This window comes from Podarcis vaucheri (genome assembly GCF_965113315.1).
Source record: "Podarcis vaucheri genome assembly, chromosome: 14".
NCBI classification, from domain to species: domain Eukaryota; kingdom Metazoa; phylum Chordata; class Lepidosauria; order Squamata; family Lacertidae; genus Podarcis; species Podarcis vaucheri.
The window spans coordinates 46803075-46822798 of NC_138752.1; the positions used below are offsets into that span (position 1 = coordinate 46803075).

Genomic DNA, 19724 nt, shown 5'->3' on the forward strand with positions numbered 1-19724 from the left:
TGTTCCTCCACAATCAGCAGAATTAAAAGTGCTCCCTTGGAGTCACCACCATGCTTTCCTCATAAAAACCTATCAGTGCTCATCCCTACAGCTTATTCAGAAGTATACTTTTGCTCAGCAAAAGTTGAGCTCTTCCCATAAACTGTCTGCTAAGTGGAAAGTCGATTCTTGCTCACTTGCTATGCCTGTGACATGCCTGAACTGACCCTTACTTAGAATCATAGAATCACCGGGTTGGAAAGAACCCAGAGGCTCATCCAGTCCAACAAAATAAAAATAAGATGACAGGGTCCCACACGACTTATTTCACAATTAGTAAGTATGCTGCTGGCTGTGCTTTTTATAACGCATTCCATAAGAATTTTAATGGGAGAACAAGAGATGGCTGGCTTGGACAAGTCCAAAAAAGATCTCTGTCAGCTTGACTGAAAGCTTTCAAATATTTGAGATGCGTCTAGCGGCAACAGGATCAAAGTGACTGTCGTGACCCCACCTATAATTGCAGCTGGTGGGAACACAGGAACATCGGGAGCTCTCTTAATGCAAATCTTGAGTCTTGGCCCATCCAGCTCAGTCCTGTTTACACTGATTGCCAGTGGCTTTCCAGTGATTCAGCCCAAAGTCTTCCCCAGCTGTGCCTGGAAGTGCCAGGAATTGAACATGGGACATTCTGCATGCAAATAATACGCTTCTACCATTGAGTGACATCCCTTCCCTCGTATGCAGAGCTTCTCTACAGCAGTTAATTGCCCCATGGCCAAAGGGCAAGGGCACAGAGCCTCTAGTAACCGTGTAGAGGGCCAACAGCTGCTGGGAAGAGGTGGCACTCCCTAATTTCCAGCAGGAATATATATAATTCTGAGTCAGTGTCAGAGGGTGCTAGCTAGTGTATTGCTAGAACATTAAGGGAAATTCTGTCTGTTTGGACAGAAGGGGGAGGAGGGGGAAAAAGGACCCCACTAAATTTGAAACAATAAAACAGAAGCCATTCAAAGCCATTAAGCTGAAATATAAATATAAAAAGGAACTAATAAGTGTGATAAATAATAGTGATAATGATTAATAAAAATGCCCCTATCCTCCTCCCTGTTCTACAAGAACAAAAGTGAGACAAAGAAGGAGGAAGGCAGTTCCCACCACCCGGGCTGGTTATAATCAGGAAGGTAGGCTTTTAATTATTGCTCCTTATTGAAAGACTGAAAAGTACATGATTACAAATGCACAGAGTAAAATAAGACAAAAAAGGCAGAATGAAAAGAAAATAAATAGTACCTGTGTGTGTGGGGGGGACAGAACAAAAAAAAATTGTATACATTACCCCCACCTCCCCCCCAAAAATACGATATTGCAGTTAACCGGAAAGGTGGGCTTGGAGGAAGAGAGATGGGGGCTGGTGGGGCAGTGCCCCATTTGCCACAATGGAACAGCCACTAGCACCAAGCTCCCTTCTCCCCTTTCCTCCTGGGATTTTGTTTTCTTTTAATGCATATGCCAATGTATGCAGATTTAATACAGCGGACTAAGCTTCCTCGGATCAGGCGACATCCCTCCTCACAACGAGAGTTAGAAAATAGGGCTTACTCTTCATCCGTTTGCACGCAGTTATCCAGTTCAATCACGTGGCTCCCGATAAACCAGACGAGATTGGAGAAGTAAGGGACAGCAGTTTTGTCTCGTATGTAGTGCAGCATCGGCTGGTTGTCCACTTAAGAGGGAGGGGAGAAATCTTTTAAAAGATCCATTTCGAAAAAGAAGTAAAATGCAAATCAAATAAATTCTACTCAGAGCAGATACATTGAAATTAATGGACCTAAGTCAGTCATGTCCACTAATTTAATGGGTTTACTCCAAGTATGATTAGTATTGGGTATAACCCACGAATCCCTTTCAATAAATAGGCTGTCTTTCAGTACCAGAAGCCCAAACCAGATTTATTTCATGCCTAAGTTATCTATCACAGTTCATCATATTTTCCGTCCCTCGTGAGGTTAAACAAGTCCATTAAGGTGACATTTAAGTTATTCCTGCATCGTTCTGAAAACAGGCAGGTGAAACCAGTCATTTCTCACTTTCTAAAGAACTGGACAAAAGTGCAAGAATAAAAGCAATAAGGCTGAAAGTCAAAGTGATTAGCAGACTTACATGACACTGCATTAAGGAACACAGGATCATCAGTGAAGAAAGGGAGGGAAAAAACAGACAATGGTTAACAGGGTTAGGAATTGGGATGGCGAGACATCCTCCAAAGGGCTCAGTAGCTAAAGCACAAAGCATCTAAGCTAGAAGAGAGAGGTTAGGAGGAGATAGCAGTAGAAAACCATGCTGTGTGCAGGCTACCACATTGAGCCCACTCCCCGCCTCCCAAGTGACATGGCAGCCTCCAAACTCAACTCGGGGGCAGCGGTTGTCAGAAACTTCCTCCCTTCAGAGAACTCTTTTCCACACAAATGTATCTGCTGCGGGGTCTCTGACACTGTTTCCCCTTTGTGCTGCCGGGGGCGGGACTGGCTGGCTGAGGGCACTGGCCAAGTCAAAGGGACTGTTGCCGCTGCTTTGCAGCACACCCTGGAACAGACACAGGGTTCAGCTACAGAAGAGCACTGGAAGGGAAGATCATAGAATCATAAAACTGTAGAGTTGGACGGGACCCTGAGAATCATCCAGTCCAATCCCCTGCAATGCAGGAATCCATAAGGTCTATTTTCTCCATCTGCCTCCACGTTCAGGGGTCCTGTGCAAGTAACCCAAGTAGGACCAATTCAGCCAGCTAGCCCTGGGGATTACCTAATTGATTTTCGAATTTTATTGTTATTCATGTTTTTATACTGTATTTTATGCTCTTTTTATAATTAAGTGTTTTAAATTTGTTGTTAGTCGCCCTGAACCCGGTTTTTGAACCGGGAAAGGGCGGGGTACAAATAAAAAATCATCATCATTATTATTATTACCTGCCAATGCAGGGTCTAGTTCACAAAAGTGTGTGCCACAGTGGAAGGCATGAGCCTTTAAAGAAGGGGTGGGGAAACTTTTACTGCAGCCCAGGGGCCGCATTCCCTTCTAGGCAACCTTCCAGGGGCCACACGCCAAAGGCTGAAATGTGCAGAGCAACAGATGTAAATTTTAACTTTGTACAGTAAGCTAGTTTCTACGCCAACACCCTCTCTATCCTCCATCCAGGTAATCAAAAGGCATTAATGGAGTTCAAGGACACAATCCAGCTGGACAAAAGCACTCAAGGAGGTTGCAAAGCGAGGCTGGTGAGGAGAGAGGAGGCTGTGGCTGGAGGGAGTCCAAAGGGCCAGACTGAGACGCTTGGGAGGGCCAAGTTTAAGGCTCTCAGACGTGCCACCGAATCCTTTGCAGTTTCAGCTGCAAGGGATTAGCAGCAGCTCCCGTCTGGAACTGATCCACAGACGGCAAGCCCAAGAGGCTCAGTGGTTTAGACCACAGCACCACCCGCGTCCCTGATCCTCTGCTCTACAGTATTTAGGACATGTAAAGCAAAGCATGCCCGTGTCTTTATAGCTCTAACTTGATCCTGCTATGCTGTTTCACTCAAACCGGTGGATAAAACGTTTCCCCAGTTACAAAACCTGCCTTTTACTACACATCAGCTGTTCTTTTTTCCTTCCTCAAATATCTTCTCGTGAACTTGGGAACATGTGCTGTTTACATATATAGCGCATATGGGGCAACTGCAGCACTTCTAAGTAGGACTTTCTAGTGATGTTAACTGCTAGAGCTCAAACTAAAAATAGCCAGCTTAATTCTTGAAGAGTTTCCCGAAAGGTGGGGAAAGGGAAGACCTAGAGAAATGCAGGTGCAAGACCAGAAGAGATGCAGGATTGAAATCTCCAGAGAGGCTTGGAAGTTATTTCACATTGTTCAAATGTTTATGCAGAAGCTGCAGAGATGCATCAATTTGCAGACTTAAATGTCAGTAAAATCACTCTGTATTGCTGGTGCAATAGTGTCAAAGAAAAAACCAAACCCAGGATCTACTGAGGTATTTCGGACATTCAGGGTCTTAAATGTATCCTTCAGCACGTTAGCATTTTATTTTATTATTGGTATCCAAAGGCGAGAGGAAGTAGCTTGGGGGCAGCCCTAAGTACTCCTCCTGCCCTTTCACTTGATTCTTTGGAACTTGGGTCATTGGACCTCAATAGGCAAGTTAGCGCATTCAAAATGAATTCCTAATTCATGGGTCCCTCTCAGATTCTAGCATCTTTTATGACTTTGCAAGGATAAATATGGCTCATATTTCCCGAGACAGGAAATATTTTGCTCAATTCTATTCTACGGCACACTGACATTTTCTTCACTGATGAACAAAGGAAGAGAGACACGCAACATTCAAAGAAAGAGTTTTTGATCATGCAACTTAACGTTCCCCATTTGCACGATTTGCACATTCTTCAGCATGTATCATGCATGCATGATCTTGCAAAGAATGACCTCTGGTGGCGCTTACAGTGTATTTCTCTTACAGGCACAACTTCTATAGAACCCTTTAAATACTTTTCACTGCTGGGACACTATTCTGGAGGACTCTTCTTTTAGAGATGAAAGTTTTAAAAGTGGCAACACTCATAGTTTTGCTCTCTCTCTCTCTCTCTCTCTCGTTTAGTAAACCTGTCAAACTGTTAGGTCTTATTTTCACCTTTGCATTCAAGCCTCACTATTTACAAAAAAATTGTCACCCAAGTACTAGCTGTTCTAAGGCTACAGGTTTAGGAAAACCTACCTTTGTAGACGTTTAAAGTTATCGTTCTAACAGCAATCCTGACCATGCTTTCTGGGTGGTTGAAGAATTTAATGGCTTCAGTGTACAGGGCAAAATCATTTGTGTGCTGAAAGAGAAGACAGTTAAGTCCAAGGAATTAATTTGTTTTACGCATTTGTATCCTGTCCTTCAATACAAATGTAAATTGTTTTAAACTCTTTTCAACACTGTGTTTTGATGTTGCAACCTGCCCTGGGATCTTAGGGCAAAGGGCGGGTCATAAATAATGATAATTTCCAGATTACCGTATTTTCCCATGTATAAGACGAGCTTTTTTGACTCAAAAATGAGGTTCAAAATTTAGGCTCGTCTTATACACGGGTAGTGCTGAGGGGGGCATCTCCCCCCCAACAATCAAGTGGCCATTTGCCACTTAAAAACTCAGGCTTCCGCTTTGTTCTGGCGGGTGAGCGATTTTCGGCATTGGCCGCTTGATTATTTTTTTTGGGGGGGGGGAATCCTGAAAATCACTCACCTGCCAGAACATAGCACACAGCCACTTGTGCTGCAGCTGCCTGATCGCCACCATTAATCACGCTGGCGGTGATCGGGGAGCTGATAGTGGTTTCTGCGAAGCAAGCGGAACCAAAAGGTTGTGGTGGGGAGAGATTGATTGACTGGTTCCCTGCGTCCCCCAACAGAGACCCCCGGCGATTTGCAAGCGCTCCCTGCGGAGAGGCGAAAGTTTGGGAGGAAGGCACAAGCCTGAATGGTACAGCGGCTGTAAGCAGGGTCCTTTTCCCTGCCCAAGACAGGCAGGGCACTGTCCCTTTAAGGAGGAGGGTGCCTGGAAAGACTGCGGTTGGCTGTTTTACGCTCTCTCTCCGGGCCTGATCAGCCACCTCCCTTCGCCAGGATCCATCGGCTGGTTGAGCTGCCAGCCATGGGAAGCCAGTGCAGCCCCTCTGTGGCCATGCTCTGGCTAGAGCGGCCACGCGCTCTGCCCCGGCGGGCTGCTGCAGGTCCTCCCCAAAAGCTCAACCCCCCTATTTTCTAAATTTTGAGGTCCCCAAAATAGGGGGCGTCTTAAAGACGGAAAAATACAGTAGCTAACATAATAAAATAAGGTGCAAATGATGAACAATAAATGCTAACAGCAACATGATGAACAATAAATGGTAACAGCAACACTCAGCAGCGCAAGACATCGAGCAGCTTTTTTTAAAAAGAAAGTGAAAAATCAATTCTTTTTATCATACAAAAAATACAGCCCTTCCTCTCTAGCCCCTCAGCAAAACTCATGTACAGTCCCAACCATTTGGGCTTCAAAGCACAGTCACTTGACAGGTGAGAAGCTCTGCTCAACTGTGAAAGTTTGGTCCAACAAGGGACAGGGCAATAATTATCTAGCCCACTGGCCAGAGAAGATTCCCCATGCCTGCAATAAAGACAGGCTTGCAATGTTATATTTGCTGAGTGAAAGCAGCTGTAGCTAATGATCAACATGTTGCCTCTTCCACAGAAAAACAAACAAATAACTATGTTAAGATGGAGACATTTAATCTAATGCCAAGTCAGACTGCTTAAGCTCTGGTGCCCTCTCCTGGTAAGAAGCAGATAAAGGACAAAGAAAAGCAGGGGGGGGGATTATTCCATTGCAACACTGCCAAAGTGGTGTCTCGTGGGACAGATCTTTGCTCGAGTCCAAGGAGATAGCTCCTAATGTCCACAGTCTGTTGGGCAGTAGTACATTAACAGTACAGTGCTAGATCAAGGCGAGGGAAACCTGTAGCCGTCCAAAAGTTATTGGATTTCAAATTCCATCAGGCCCAACCAGCATCGCCAATGGCCAGAGATAATACAAGTTGGAACCCAGCAGCATCTGGGGGGCCAGAGATTCCCAGCCCTAGGTTAGACTGACCCTTGACTACCGAAGCTGCAGTTAATTTAAATCTGCATAAGTTTTTCCAAGTTAAGTATAGCTAAGTCGCATACTCATGTTCTATTTTGTGTTGCCATATAAATATTTTCATATATTGCTCCCTATTTCTCCCTTCCCCAGGAATCATTCAGGTATAATATGCTGGTGATTTTTCTTTGTTGCGACTACACTTACATCTTTCACAAAGTGAAATGCATTCTGGAGTATTTTGCAGGGGTATTTTAAATAAACCCTTCTAAACAGATCTTAGCCTCTTGATTCCTGCCTGGTCACCACCCTCTTGGCTGCGGGGCCAATTTAAGAACCTCATTTTCACCACCCACATTTCATAGATCCACTGCAGCAGCAACTTTTTATTTTCAAGTTGAAAGGGGTTCCTCTGCCTACCTCATTGTAAAAGAAATGAACCGTGTGGTTGTTGAGCTTCAGAGAAAGTGTTTTCAGGAACGAAATGTAGTATGCCATAATCTCTTCATCCGAGAAGTCAAATTTGTGCACAATGATAGAATTTACGTAGTTGTTGGAAAGCAAATAGTCTGGGAAGGGGGGGGGGACACATTCATAATCAGTACAAACGTTATAAATTGCACAAAAATGAAGAGATTCACAGAAATTGTTCTATTAAGCAATGTTTCCTAAAAGTATTCCAGCACCCAAGTAGAACAGCCTCTGCCAATCTAGTGCCCTCAAGATGTTCAGCCCCAGTCAATACAACCATGTGGTCTGTGGTGGATGGAAGCTACAATTCAGAAACATCTGGGGGGGCACCAAGTTCAGAAAGGCTGGATTAAAGAGAAGTCAGACAGCAACAATGGGAACAATTAAAAAATCAGTCTGCTAGAAGCACATTCAAAAGCCTGCACATGAGTTTTTGATGCCATCTTGTTTCTTCATCCCCCTCTAGTTTTAGATAAGAGACTTCAACCTAGTAGCAGATCCCTTTTAAAGTGAAGACATAGCAAAGAATATGCCTCAACTCCCTAATAGCGTACTTTTCTCCAATGTAAGGAGCAGCCTTTGTTGCATACACCAACTTTTAAATGCTTCTATCACACGACTCCTTCCCAGTTCCATGAGTCTCTATTCCATTTCCCCGCCTACCTCCTCAGAATGAAGGCTTCCTATTTACTGCTCTAAACAGACAGTTGGCTATTTATTTATTTATTTGGACCACAGGAACCTAGGTCTATGAAAACCAAGTTATCTTTTTCAGATTTAGAATGGGTAGGAAGGAGGTGAAGGAGGTGAAATGTGTGGCCCAATAAACTGTCAGGGAAAACAATTTAATAATATTAAGTCAGCCAGAGCCATTTCCATAGGATTACGGCTATGGATTGCTCCATGCCTTGGTTGCCATCCCTATCTCAACCAATAGGGCCCTAATTTGTAGTCCAGCTGACAGACAACAACCATCCAGTGCAAGTTGCAAACTCATAATCTTCAGCACAGCAAAGTAGCACCTCCCAGTTCCTGACCTGGGAAAATGGACACTTAGCCCTCTCCTCACATCCCACTTGAGAAAGGCAGGCAGCAAAGGTTTAGTACTGCAAAACCAAAACTATGCTTATTTTGTTAAAGGCAACATGGAGGCATGCATACTTACAGAGAGACGTTTCATGACTAATGTTCTCGAAAAGGATGTTCAAGGTCTGTAGGAGCTGCACACACACGTAACGGCCAGACTTCTGACGCAGAATGTTCAGAAAGAACACAAACACGTTCTTCTCCAAGAAAAAACTAGAACAACATTGAAAGTTGTTACTGATTTGTTTGCTGCTTGTTACATGAAGGAAATCAATCAATCCTTAAAAAGATTATTGCAAAACATTTCGGCTGCAGTTACTAGGGAGCAAGTCCTGTTTAAGACTGTGGGACCATTGCTGGTGTTGAACCATGGCCATTGGGTTAAGGCACTTTTTTCCACGTATTCTTTTTTTAAATGGGAAAAATAAGTAAAGATTTAAAAATAGGTTCTATGTTATATTATGGGCTGGAAACTGGAGGCCATCGAGTCATCACAGGCACAGGGAATTGGTCTTTGGCTCCAGGAGATGACATTTGATATAACTGACTGGTAAATGTCAAGCCTCACTTCTGAAACACTTAGCTGTCTGTAAAACAGGCAAAGGTACACCATTACTACTTTGAGTTAAGGATGAGTTTGGGGCAATGCTGAAGAGTTCTGTAGTACACAAAAACAGATGCAAAACATAGAGCAGAACCACCAGAAAGAAGCAGAGCCTACTAAGGCCTGGTCTGCATGCCACACTAAACTATCATTTAAAGTAAATTGTGTTTTAACACAAGTGAGCAGCATGCTAGTGAACGCTGCTCAATAGTGCAATTTGCTCCTGCTTTTGCCACAATGAGGTAAAAACAAAAGGCTTAGCGTTTCATGTGAACCAGCAATTGTGTTTTTTCTCCAAATGCACTAATATTGGAATCCAAGGTTTGTTCAACACAATCAGCCCGTTCTCTGGTTTGTTCCTCCCAGTGTGGCAAGCACATGAATGGAAGAGGAGCAAATAGGGCAATATTAAGCAATGTGCATAAACACACTGAAAATTCCTAGTAAACCACAGTTTAAATTTAAACTATGATTTAACACTGCGTGTGAACCAGGCCAATCTGTACTATAAGTCCACCGCAGCTTAGAAAATGTGTGAGGTACCAATGAGAAACTACTTTTTTGTGAGCAATTTGAGGCTGCAGCTCACTAAACCACAATGGGACTTCTTAAACCAGACATTGAGAACCTGCAGCCATGCTGGCTGGAGCTACTGAGAGCTGGTGGTCATCAACATCTGAAGGGCCATAGGTTCCCCCAACCGTGTAGAAGTAAACACGGCATTGGGCTGCACATCACTGATTTAAATCAAGCTACGATGGTTGCAGTCCAACATGGGCTTACTTGGGATTTAGCACCACGGACTTTCTGAGTACGCATAGGTAGAATTTACACCCTCATTTTACTTCTTCCCTTGCATCAGTGGCGTATCAGCTTATATTTCATACTGTTATATTCTGTATTCAAAAGCAAACACTTAAAAGCTCTTACTCAAACACTGAACTGTCATTTTGGTCTCCCCATATTAGGATCTCAGTTATAGATCGAATAGTCTCCACCAACAGGTTGCGGTTGTGTTCAGTCACAGTGGTATTTTTGGTCAGAACATGATACATATACCTGAAAGACAAGCAAACAAGAAAAAAGATATGAAAACACTGACTGCAACAAGCAGGTTGAAGTGCAGCCAACTGAAATGGCTCTGCTACTTTACTTGCAAATGAACAAAGGCACTCCCTGTGCTGTTGGGACTTCAATTTGCATCTGGCCATGCTGGCTGGGCCTGATGGGAGATGTAGATCAGCAACATCCAGAGGCCTGAAGATTCTCCACCCCTGCTTATGAAACACTATTTTGCAAAAACAATTGCACATCCTGTTTTAAGGTGGTTTCCAGGTGCAAAGAGCAGCCCATTTCCAGCAAATGAAAATTAACAATAACTGATACAAACATCAGCTATTAAACTACACTAAATATGGTACAAACATTTTACTTTTAGGGAGCCTGTCCCATACATACTTGTCTGCCAAAGAATTGCGCTTTCAAAGCCTGCTGCTCACAGCAACGGGTCCCACACCGACCACAGTATGGTTTTCCAATCACAATTGTGCCCTAAAGACTCAATAAATCTGTACTCCATGCTTTGGCAAATCTATTCCAGGCAAAAAGTGTTATTTAGGAGGATGACTACACAACATGCTGATCTTTTTAATTTAGAAAATCAGTTCCAGTATTTCATACGACAAATTAAGAGAACTGCACCAGATGATTCTACTTATACAGATTTAACCACACCTCCTGGAGCACTAACCATGACACTATTTTTAGCCCTTTTCATTTCTGTGGAACTTCTAATCCACTTTATTACAAAGATACAGACTACATTTCTTACACAAGCTCCAAGCTTCCATTGCTAAGACACTGAACAAAATCATAAATTAGATTTATCCAAAGCCTTAGTAAAATGTATAGGTATGTAGATTATGACAATTAAGGAGTTAACACAAGAACTGTTGTGATAGATCAGGCCAAGGATGTACCTGGACCAGTATCCTGTTTCTATAGCAGCTAGGCAGATGCTTCTGGGAAGCTCGCAAGCAGGACATGGCTTTTCCCCTTTGTTTGCCATCAGCATCTGAGATGCAAAGTATACCGCCTCTGAACATTGAAAGTTCCACTCAGCTATCATGGCAAATTTGTCCAGTCCTTTTCAAAGCTTTCAAAGTTGGTACCCATCCCTACATCTTAAAGACAGTGGAGCTTATTCTCTCTTGTGTGAAGTGCTTCCAATTGTCCATTGTCTACGAGCAGTTCAATATTTTTTTAAGGCTGCTTCAATACACTGGTGCAGCCAGCCATAGCTATCTGGGAACCAGTCAGTCGACTCTGATGAATCAAGGAGCACCTTAAACAAACAACTGCACTAGGAGTTATTTAAAATGCTTGTGGAATGCTCTGAAGAACTCCTGCATCAAGATAATATGAGGCTGCAATCCCCAAGCATATTTTCTTAGTGGTAAACCCCAGTGAATCAATGCCCACATAAAGGAGACTCACAAGATTGCGAGTCCTCACTAAGGCCTTAGAAATGGATATGGGTTGGGGCTCTTTTTTCACAGAGAAGGAAAACTGAGGCCAAGAGTCAGCAATGTGCCCAGCACAATTTTGTGTCAGAATTGTTTTCCGAATCTTGCCTAGAAAGAAATAGCTCATAGCCTTACATGCCCAAACTCTGCACCCACATCATCAATCCACATGTGCTCACCCTCCTTATTTTCACCCTACAGGACTCTCTGTGGCTTTTCAGCCTTCTACAACACTCACAATCAAGTATGAGCCTCACCATGCCAGGTGACTAAACTCTACAGTATTAAACAAAGACATACCGTACACAAATACAGTGGTGCCTCGCAAGACGAAATTAATCCGTTCCGCGAGTCTCTTCGTCTTGCGGTTTTTTCGTCTTGCGAAGCACGGCTATTAGCGGCTTAGCGGCTAAGCGGCTTTAAGAAAAAGGAAACAAACTCGCAAGAACTCGCAAGACGTTTCGTCTTGCGAAGCAAGCCCATAGGGAAATTCGTCTTGCAGAACGACTCAAAAAAAAGAAAACTCTTTCGTCTTGCGCGTTTTTCGTCTTGCGAGGTACCACTGTATTCTATGCTGAACACTACATACAACCCATGCAAAACAGAACCCTCATGATCACAGATGGTCAAATCCTGGATATATCTTTTCCTCCTGAGTGCACATCGGACCACACCACATACACAAGGCACCAATCTCCTTATCCCCACTGGACCAAACCTGGAAATCCACATACAGATTTGATGTAGATGACAATTCAGCAAAGCTGCTTTCAGATAGGTTCTAAGGCCTATCAAGATGAAATTGGTTTCAAAAATCGGCATGTCAAAAGAGAGAGGAGCTCAAAAGTAAACACTTCATCACCTTTCATCATCTGTCTCTGCTTTGGAATCCAGTAGTGTGACTGACACCACCTTGATTCGCAGAACCTGGAGGGGAATCCATTTGTGTTTCTGACCAGTCGTACTTCAGGCTAAGGCAGGCACCAAAACAACTAAATAATTTCAAGTTGCTTCTGTTTTGTCAGCTGCTTTTTTAAAAAAACAAACAGGCTATTATATGTAATATACTGTGTGTGTGTGTGTGTGTGTACACACAAACAGAAGTACGCCTACCACCTTCATGTCACAGCTTTTGGGGAATGCTGAAGAAGCACCTCTTTACCTTGGCTTCTGACATTCGAGATGCATAGGTATTTTTAGGGCCCACTTTATTTCTGTGGTTGCAAGTTGTTTTAAACTGCTTTTAATATTGTGTTTTAATTGTTGCAACATGCCCTGGGACCTTAAGGTGAAGGGCAGGTAATAAATTAATAATAATAATAATAATAATAATATGAAGTATTTATGTAGAGTGAAAGAGAGAGTTTGTGTGTGCACGCACACACTTGCCTATCAATATAACAACAGTCCAGGAGAATGTACACATCTATGTATGTGTGCCCATAATTGCACACACCATTCCTTGGTTTGCGGTTGTTATTCCTGGTAGGGTTTTACCAGATTGACAAATTGCTATTTTTGTCTTAATCTAATTTTGTAAGCTGCCTATTATGGGGTGTTTTTTTTAATTCTAAAGGGGGGGGGGAATCATTTAAATACAAATGAACATACAAAGTGTCAACATATTCCCTACATATCACAGAGTGTGTAAATAAACAACCAGCAAGGCTAGAGACTTAACATTGTTTAGTTAGATGTATGTATTACACCAACACCCACCACAAATAAAAGGAAACAAACATCAGAACAAGCCTGTCACATGCACAAGGTCATCATGAAGCGTGCACATACACACTCCTCTGTCTCACATGCAACATTATAAAAACATGCATCCTTGTCTCTATTTCCCGTCTCCTCCCTCTTCCTTGTGTCAAATTTCAAACTAGAAGGTTCTCATGGCACTGGCTTGTTGTTTGGTGCTGAAGTAGAACTCTTAACATTTCTAAATTTACCCTTGCCTCCACCTCCATCCCTGAACACTCATCTCCCTTGTAGCTGTTTTTAGGTCAGTGAGATGCCCTCTCCTACTTTGTAAAGTGCTGTGAAAATGGATGGTAGAGTCAACCCATTGAAGTTAACAGACCTAATCAACTTAGGTCCATTAATTTCAGTGGGTCTGCTCTGCTCTGCTCTGAGTAGGACTTAGCTGGATGCAATACAATTATGTTCATTACATTACATTCCTATCCCAGCTTTCCTCCCAGGATCTGAAGACTGGATATATAGCTGGATCCTCTCCCTTCCCCCCCCCCCCCCTGCAACAACCCTGCAAGGTAGCTTAAGCTGAGTTAAGAGTGACTGGATGAAGGTCGCCAAGTGAGGTTCGTGACGGAATGCGGATTTGAACCACAGTCTCCCCAACACCTTAACCACTATACATGTGTGTATGTGTGTACAGTGGTACCTCAGGTTAAGTACTTACCGTATTTTTTGCACCATAACACTCACTTTTTTCCTCCTAAAAAGTAAGGGGAAATGTCTGTGCGTGTTATGGAAGGAATGCCTACAGATGGCATGCCTACGGATTTTCCTCCTCTAAAAACTATGTGCGTGTTATGGTCGGGTGCGTGTTATAGAGCGAAAAATACGGTAATTTTTTCTGGAAGTCCATTCTTAACCTGAAACTGTTCTTAACCTGAAGCACCTATTTAGCTAATGGGGCCTCCTGCTGCCGCTGTGCCACCAGAGCGCGATTTCTGTTCTCATCCTGAAGCAAAGAGGGAGCCAGTGTGGTGTAGTGGTTAAGAGCGGTAGTCTTGTAATCTGGGGAACTGGGTTCACGTCTCCGCTCCTCCACATGCAGCTGCTGGGTGACCTTGGGCCAATCACACTTCTCTGAAGTCTCTCAGCCCCACTCACCTCACAGAGTGTTTGTTTTGGGGGAGGAAGGGAAAGGAGAATGTTAGCCGCTTTGAGACTCCTGAAGGGGAGTGATAAAGCGGGATATCAAATCCAAACTCTTCTTCTTCTTCTTCTTAACCCAAGGTACTATTTCTGGATTAGTGGAGTCTGTACCCTGAAGCATATGTAACCTGAAGCATATGTAACCTGAGGTATCACTGTATATATACATATATACAAACATGCAAACATGTGCACATGCACGCATGCACACACACACACACACACACAATGTGCTGTGTTCTCAACACAAAACAGTAAACTGTATTCTACTTTTCCTTATTCAAAAAAAGTTACATGCTAGAATCCAATGGGGGCCATTCAGTGAAGCTAAACATTGGAAGATTTAGGGCAGACAAAAGTTAGTTCTTCTTCACATGGTACAGAAACTATGGAATTCTCTCCCACAAGATATGGTGATGGATACCAACTTAGATGGCTTAAAAGAGGATTAGAGAAGGCTATCAGTCATGGTGGCCATATAATCCCTCCTGTATCAGAGGTGGTCACCTCTCCATATTAGACACATTTTGCAACTGACGCAGGTCCAATAGTGACCCTGTGGAGATCTCTGGACGCCAGGTTGGTGACTGACCTCTCCATCTGGCTGGCCTTCCAGCTTTCTAAAGCAGAAGAGCTTTTTTTTTTGCATTTAGATCCCACCTTTTCCTTTCATCCCCCTCCTCAGTTAATCCCTACAACGACCCTGTGACTGTGACTGACTCCAAGGTCACCCAGGTCATGACTGGGTAAGGATTTGAGCCTTGATCTCCCAAGTGCTACTCTAACACCACATCACTGGCTTCCTAGAGTACTTCTGCTATGTGGCAGCTCTATAAATTAAATAGGTAAATAAATATGAGGAAAGCAAAATGTTACTTAGAAAAGGATCTGAAATATTTTTCAGGTTCTACTTGTGGGTTTCCCACAGGCCACTGTGAGAACAGGATGCTGGACGAGACGGATCATTGGTCTGATGGGCACATCATTCATATTATTTTTGCCTCTGCAGAATACAGTGGTACCTCAGGTTACAGACGCTTCATGTTACAGACTCTGCTAACCCAAAAATAGTACCTCGGGTTAAGAACTTTGCTTCAGGATGAGAACAGAAACTGTGTGGTGGCGGCGTGGCAGCAGCGGGAGGCCCCATTAGCTAAAGTGGTAACTCAGGTTAAGAACAGTTTCAGATTAAGAACAGACCTCCAGAACAAATTAAGTTTTTAACCCGAGGTACCACTGTACTGGCAACCTGTGCTGTAACTGGTTGAATTGGCAGCTGGCGTTTAATTTGCAACTGGCTATGATGAACTTTATGGCTGGATCTTGCCTATTGCTGGGTTGGTTTTATTGATTTATGGTTTTATTGAGCTGTTGCATGGTTTCCTTTTAATTTGGCCTCCTTTACTGTGTACATCATCAAGAGAATTTGATTTTTAATCAGGCACCTCATAAACCTAATACAAATCATGTCACTCCAGTCAGTCCATCCACCCATAAGAACATAAGAAGAGGCCGCTGGATCAGGCCAAAAGTGGACCTAGTTCAGAACTCTGCTCTCACAGTGGCCATCCAGATGCCCCTGGGAAGATAGCAGGAAGAACCTGAACACAACAGCACTCTCTCTATCTTCCCAGCAAGTGGCATTAAGGACTCGTCCATACCTTGGTTTAATGTACCGGTAGATTGTGCCTCCTTTAATTCCCACCCACCCCATCCATGAGGCTTTCTCCTCCCAAAATCTGGAAATTCTCTATGCAGTTGATTCAGCTCTTCAATTTGGATTAACAAAACATAGAGCAATCTCCAGATTTAGGGAGCAGAAATCACGGGACAGCCATTGTTGGAGGAGAAAGCCTCATGCACAAGGGGGAATTAAATGAGGCACTTAGGGGTCTACAATGTGCATTAGGGCAGGCAGATTGATCATCTTGTCCTCCATGAATTTGGTTAATCCCCTTTCAAAGCGTTCCAAGTTGGTGACTGCCACTGCCTCCTGTGGAAATGGATTCCATAGTTAAACTATGTGCCATGTGAAGAAGTCCTTTGTTTATCTGCCTTGAATCTTCCATCATTCAGCTCCACTGGATTTCCACAAGTTATAATGTGACTGGAGATCAAGAAAAACTGTTCTCTATCCACTATCTCCATGCCATGCATGATTTATACACCATCATCATCATCTAGCCCTTCCTTACTCACTTTCCCCCAAGCTAAAAAAAGGAGCCCCCAATGCAACTTTTTCCTTCAGCAGGCCTCTTCTACACCCATGGATAGTAGTAGCTAGAGCTCACCCACTCAGTCATGACGCTCAAGCCCAGCCTAACCGACCTCACAAGCTTGTTGTTGTGAGGATAAAATGAAGAGAGGAGAAAAGACCCTATGTACTCCACCTTCAGCTCCTTGGAGAAAAAGGTGGGAATAAAGCAATACATATTTGCCTATATTAAACATAACACATACAGGATATACTAGCACTGACACATATTTAGGTACGTGCTATCTGAATGGATTCATTATCTGCTATTTTGAAAATCTTTTCTATCTAATTTTGTATCCGTAGAAGCCAAATGAATGCTTTAAATCCTATTTGTATTCTAGAGGTTTATCTTTGCCTTATTGGACCACTGGTGCTTTTACATGTAAGCATTTGTGTTGATATTGTTAATGGTCACTGGCTACAAATACTAACAAAAGGTAACTACATACGCATTGCACATTACTCTCCCTCATTACTTCCTCAAGTGTCCTCTCTCTCTCTCTTAAAGCCTCTCTCTCTCACACAAAAATATTTATAACGGAAAGATATGTTATATATAGATACAAGACCACTGGGTGCGACTTTGGGGGCCGTTCACCACATACACCACCTTGAGGTATTTGGGATAAACGGGATATTAAATGCAATAAACAAACAAATATATAAACACGGACACAGGTCCTGCCATCTGAAAACAATGTGCTGTCAGAGAATTGCTCCTTAGGTGAGCGTTTGCATAACTGATTCCTATGTGGAAATTTCCAACAAGTTCCCAACCAACACAACCTTGACTTCAAAAGGATCAGGGTGTGTGGAACCCAGGAAAACCTCAGAAGAAGAAGAAGAAAAGCAAGCAAGTGGAAAAAAACGCTCCCCCCCCCCCACTTGTCTGATCTCCTTCCCTGGTCAACTGGCTGTCAGAAATGCAAACACAAAACAGCGAGGTTCACTTATAAGGCTGCTCATGGAATCGCAGAATCCTGGAGTGGGAAGGGGACCCTCCAGGGTCATCTCACTGTATAATCTGTGTAATCTCACTGTATACAAGTTGTACAAGTGACAATAAAGTATTTCAATTTCAATCTAGCCCACTGTGTGCTTGTGCACACAGTCAGTGCTGGATTTACATACAGTATAAGCTAGACAAGCTATAGCTTAGGGCCCCCAAAAAAATTTAAAGGGGGGAAAAACTGGATGTACATTTGTTAAAAAGCAAATAGAATAAAACCTACATACAGCAACAGTGTTGTGTAGGCTCCTATTTGTTCTGTGCAAATGGCTTTAGATACCTACTAGGTCCTTATATTACCATAGGGCAAATATTCAACACAAAAACCAGCGGCCATTTGTTGTTGACAAAGGACAGCTGGACATAAAAAGGGCCCCATTACCTTCAGTCCCTTAGGGCCTCATCAAACCTGAATCCGGCCCTGCACGCAGTCCAGACACCTGAATTCTGGGACTAACTCCTAGCGTTCGTATAAGCGAGGACCTTTTGGGGAGGGGGCGTATAGTGGGTGCCGCGCAGTGGCGTGGCGTGGGGGGGTGCAGGGGGGGCCGGCCGCACCGGGCGCAACATCTGGGGGTTAGGGTTAGGGGGTGCAAATCCACGGGTTAGGGGGCGCAAATTACTTGTCTTGCCCCGGGTGCTGACAACCCACGCTACGCCACTGGTCCCGCGTGACAGGAGCCCCAGAGGCAGTTGGGGGGCGAGCGGGGGAGGGGCGTCCACCTGAGCCCACCTGCCTCGAGGCCCCTCCCCCCCCCTCCGGCATACGAGTCCCTCACAGCCTCCTCCCGCCCTGAAAACTCACTTGAGGTGGTCGAGCGAGTGGATGTTCCGCGAGGCCTTGCCGTGCCCGCCGCCTCCCCAGCTGCGCGACCGCCCGAACATCCTGAGGGGAGAAAAACGGACGGAGGGGAGGGCCGCGCTCGGAGACTCTCTCTCGCTCTCAGCTCGCTCTCTCTCGCTCGCTACCGCCTCACGGCCTCGGCTGCCGCCGCCTCATCCTCCTTCTCGGCCGCCGCCATCCTCTTCCTCCTCTTCCTCTCAGGCGGAAGGAGTCCCAGCACCCTCCCCGCCCCCACGCCCGCGCGCGCACCCTCGGACATTCCGCCCCGGCGGAGGCGACGGCACAGACCCGGCCGCGGAGCCGCGGCGCGGGGCACGCCGGGAAAAGTAGTTTTCCTCGGCCCGCAGCTGCTCTCGCCGAGGCATACGTAGAAGGCGAGCCAGAGGACTGCGAGTCCCAGCGTGCCCCGCGCGGAGGTGGGAAGGTGGGAACCCGGAAGTGGGAGGGGCGAGGAAGGTTGCGTCCCCGGCGCAGGGCAGGGGGCGGGTCTTTGTGACCTGCGCGAGGGGCGGGGCCTTTAAGGCAGGTGAGGGAGGGGCGGAGGAGGGTTCTTCCCCCATAGGAAATGAATTGTTAGCGGTGTAGTTCTTTGGAAATAATTCGGAATTAATTCGGAAAGCGCTTGCAGTGGTTTTGTTCGGAATGATTCGCAATTGGTAGTGCAAGAATAACCTTATTTGCTGTGATTTGGAGGGAGACGCTTAATCGTTGGGCAAAAGATTCCTGCATAGCAAGGACTAGATCAGGCATAGGCAAACTCGGCCTCCAGATGTTTTGGGACTACAATTCCCATCATCCCTGACCACTGGTCCTGTTAGCTAGGGATGATGGGAGTTGTAGTCCCAAAACATCTGGAGGGCCGAGTTTGCCTATGCCTGGACTGGATGACCCTGGGGTCCCTTTCAGCTCCATGACTCTATGACATAAATGCCGGTTCGTAATCAATTGTTAGCGGGGTGGTTTTTGTTATTATTTTACAGTGGTGCCTCGCAAGACGAAATTAATTCGTTTTGCGAGTTTTTTCGTCTAGCGAATTTTTCGTCTTGCGAAGCACGGTGTCGGAAAAGTTTTGGAAAAGCTTCAAAAATCACCAAAAACCTCAAAAAAAGGCTACCACACCGCGTTCTATGAGTTGCTCCTCGAAGTCAAGTCGCAACTGTATTAACGGTGTTAAGAAAAAGGAAACAAACTTGCAAAAAACGCAAGACATTTTCGTCTTGCGAAGCAAGCCCATAGGGAAATTCGTCTTGCAAAGCAGCTCAAAAACCATAAAAACCCTTTCGTCTAGCGAGTTTTTCGTCTTGCGAGGCATTTGTCTTGCGGGGCACCACTGTATTTGCAATTACAGTGGTACCTCGGGTTAAGTACTTAATTCGTTCTGGAGGTCTG

The 19724-nt window shown here is 44.5% G+C and overlaps 1 protein-coding gene across 5 annotated transcripts in view; it reads right to left on the reverse strand.

Annotated features, from left to right (window-relative positions):
• CLEC16A (C-type lectin domain containing 16A) overlaps window positions 1-18611 on the reverse strand; it is a 97448-nt gene extending 78837 nt beyond the window's left edge. For 2 of the 5 annotated variants that reach the window (XM_082199653.1, XM_082199652.1), the window contains exons 1-6: window positions 18297-18611; window positions 9727-9855; window positions 8272-8405; window positions 7056-7204; window positions 4748-4853; window positions 1582-1705 (exon numbers count right to left, since the gene is read on the reverse strand). In XM_082199653.1, the coding sequence (XP_082055779.1) occupies window positions 1582-1705; window positions 4748-4853; window positions 7056-7204; window positions 8272-8405; window positions 9727-9855; window positions 18297-18376 (722 nt within the window). In that variant the 5' untranslated portion in view covers window positions 18377-18611. The remainder of the gene's footprint in view (window positions 1-1581; window positions 1706-4747; window positions 4854-7055; window positions 7205-8271; window positions 8406-9726; window positions 9856-18296) is intronic. The other 3 variants (XR_014213661.1, XM_082199650.1, XM_082199651.1) reach the window with 3 other exon arrangements.
• Between the last annotated feature and the right edge of the window lie 1113 nt (window positions 18612-19724).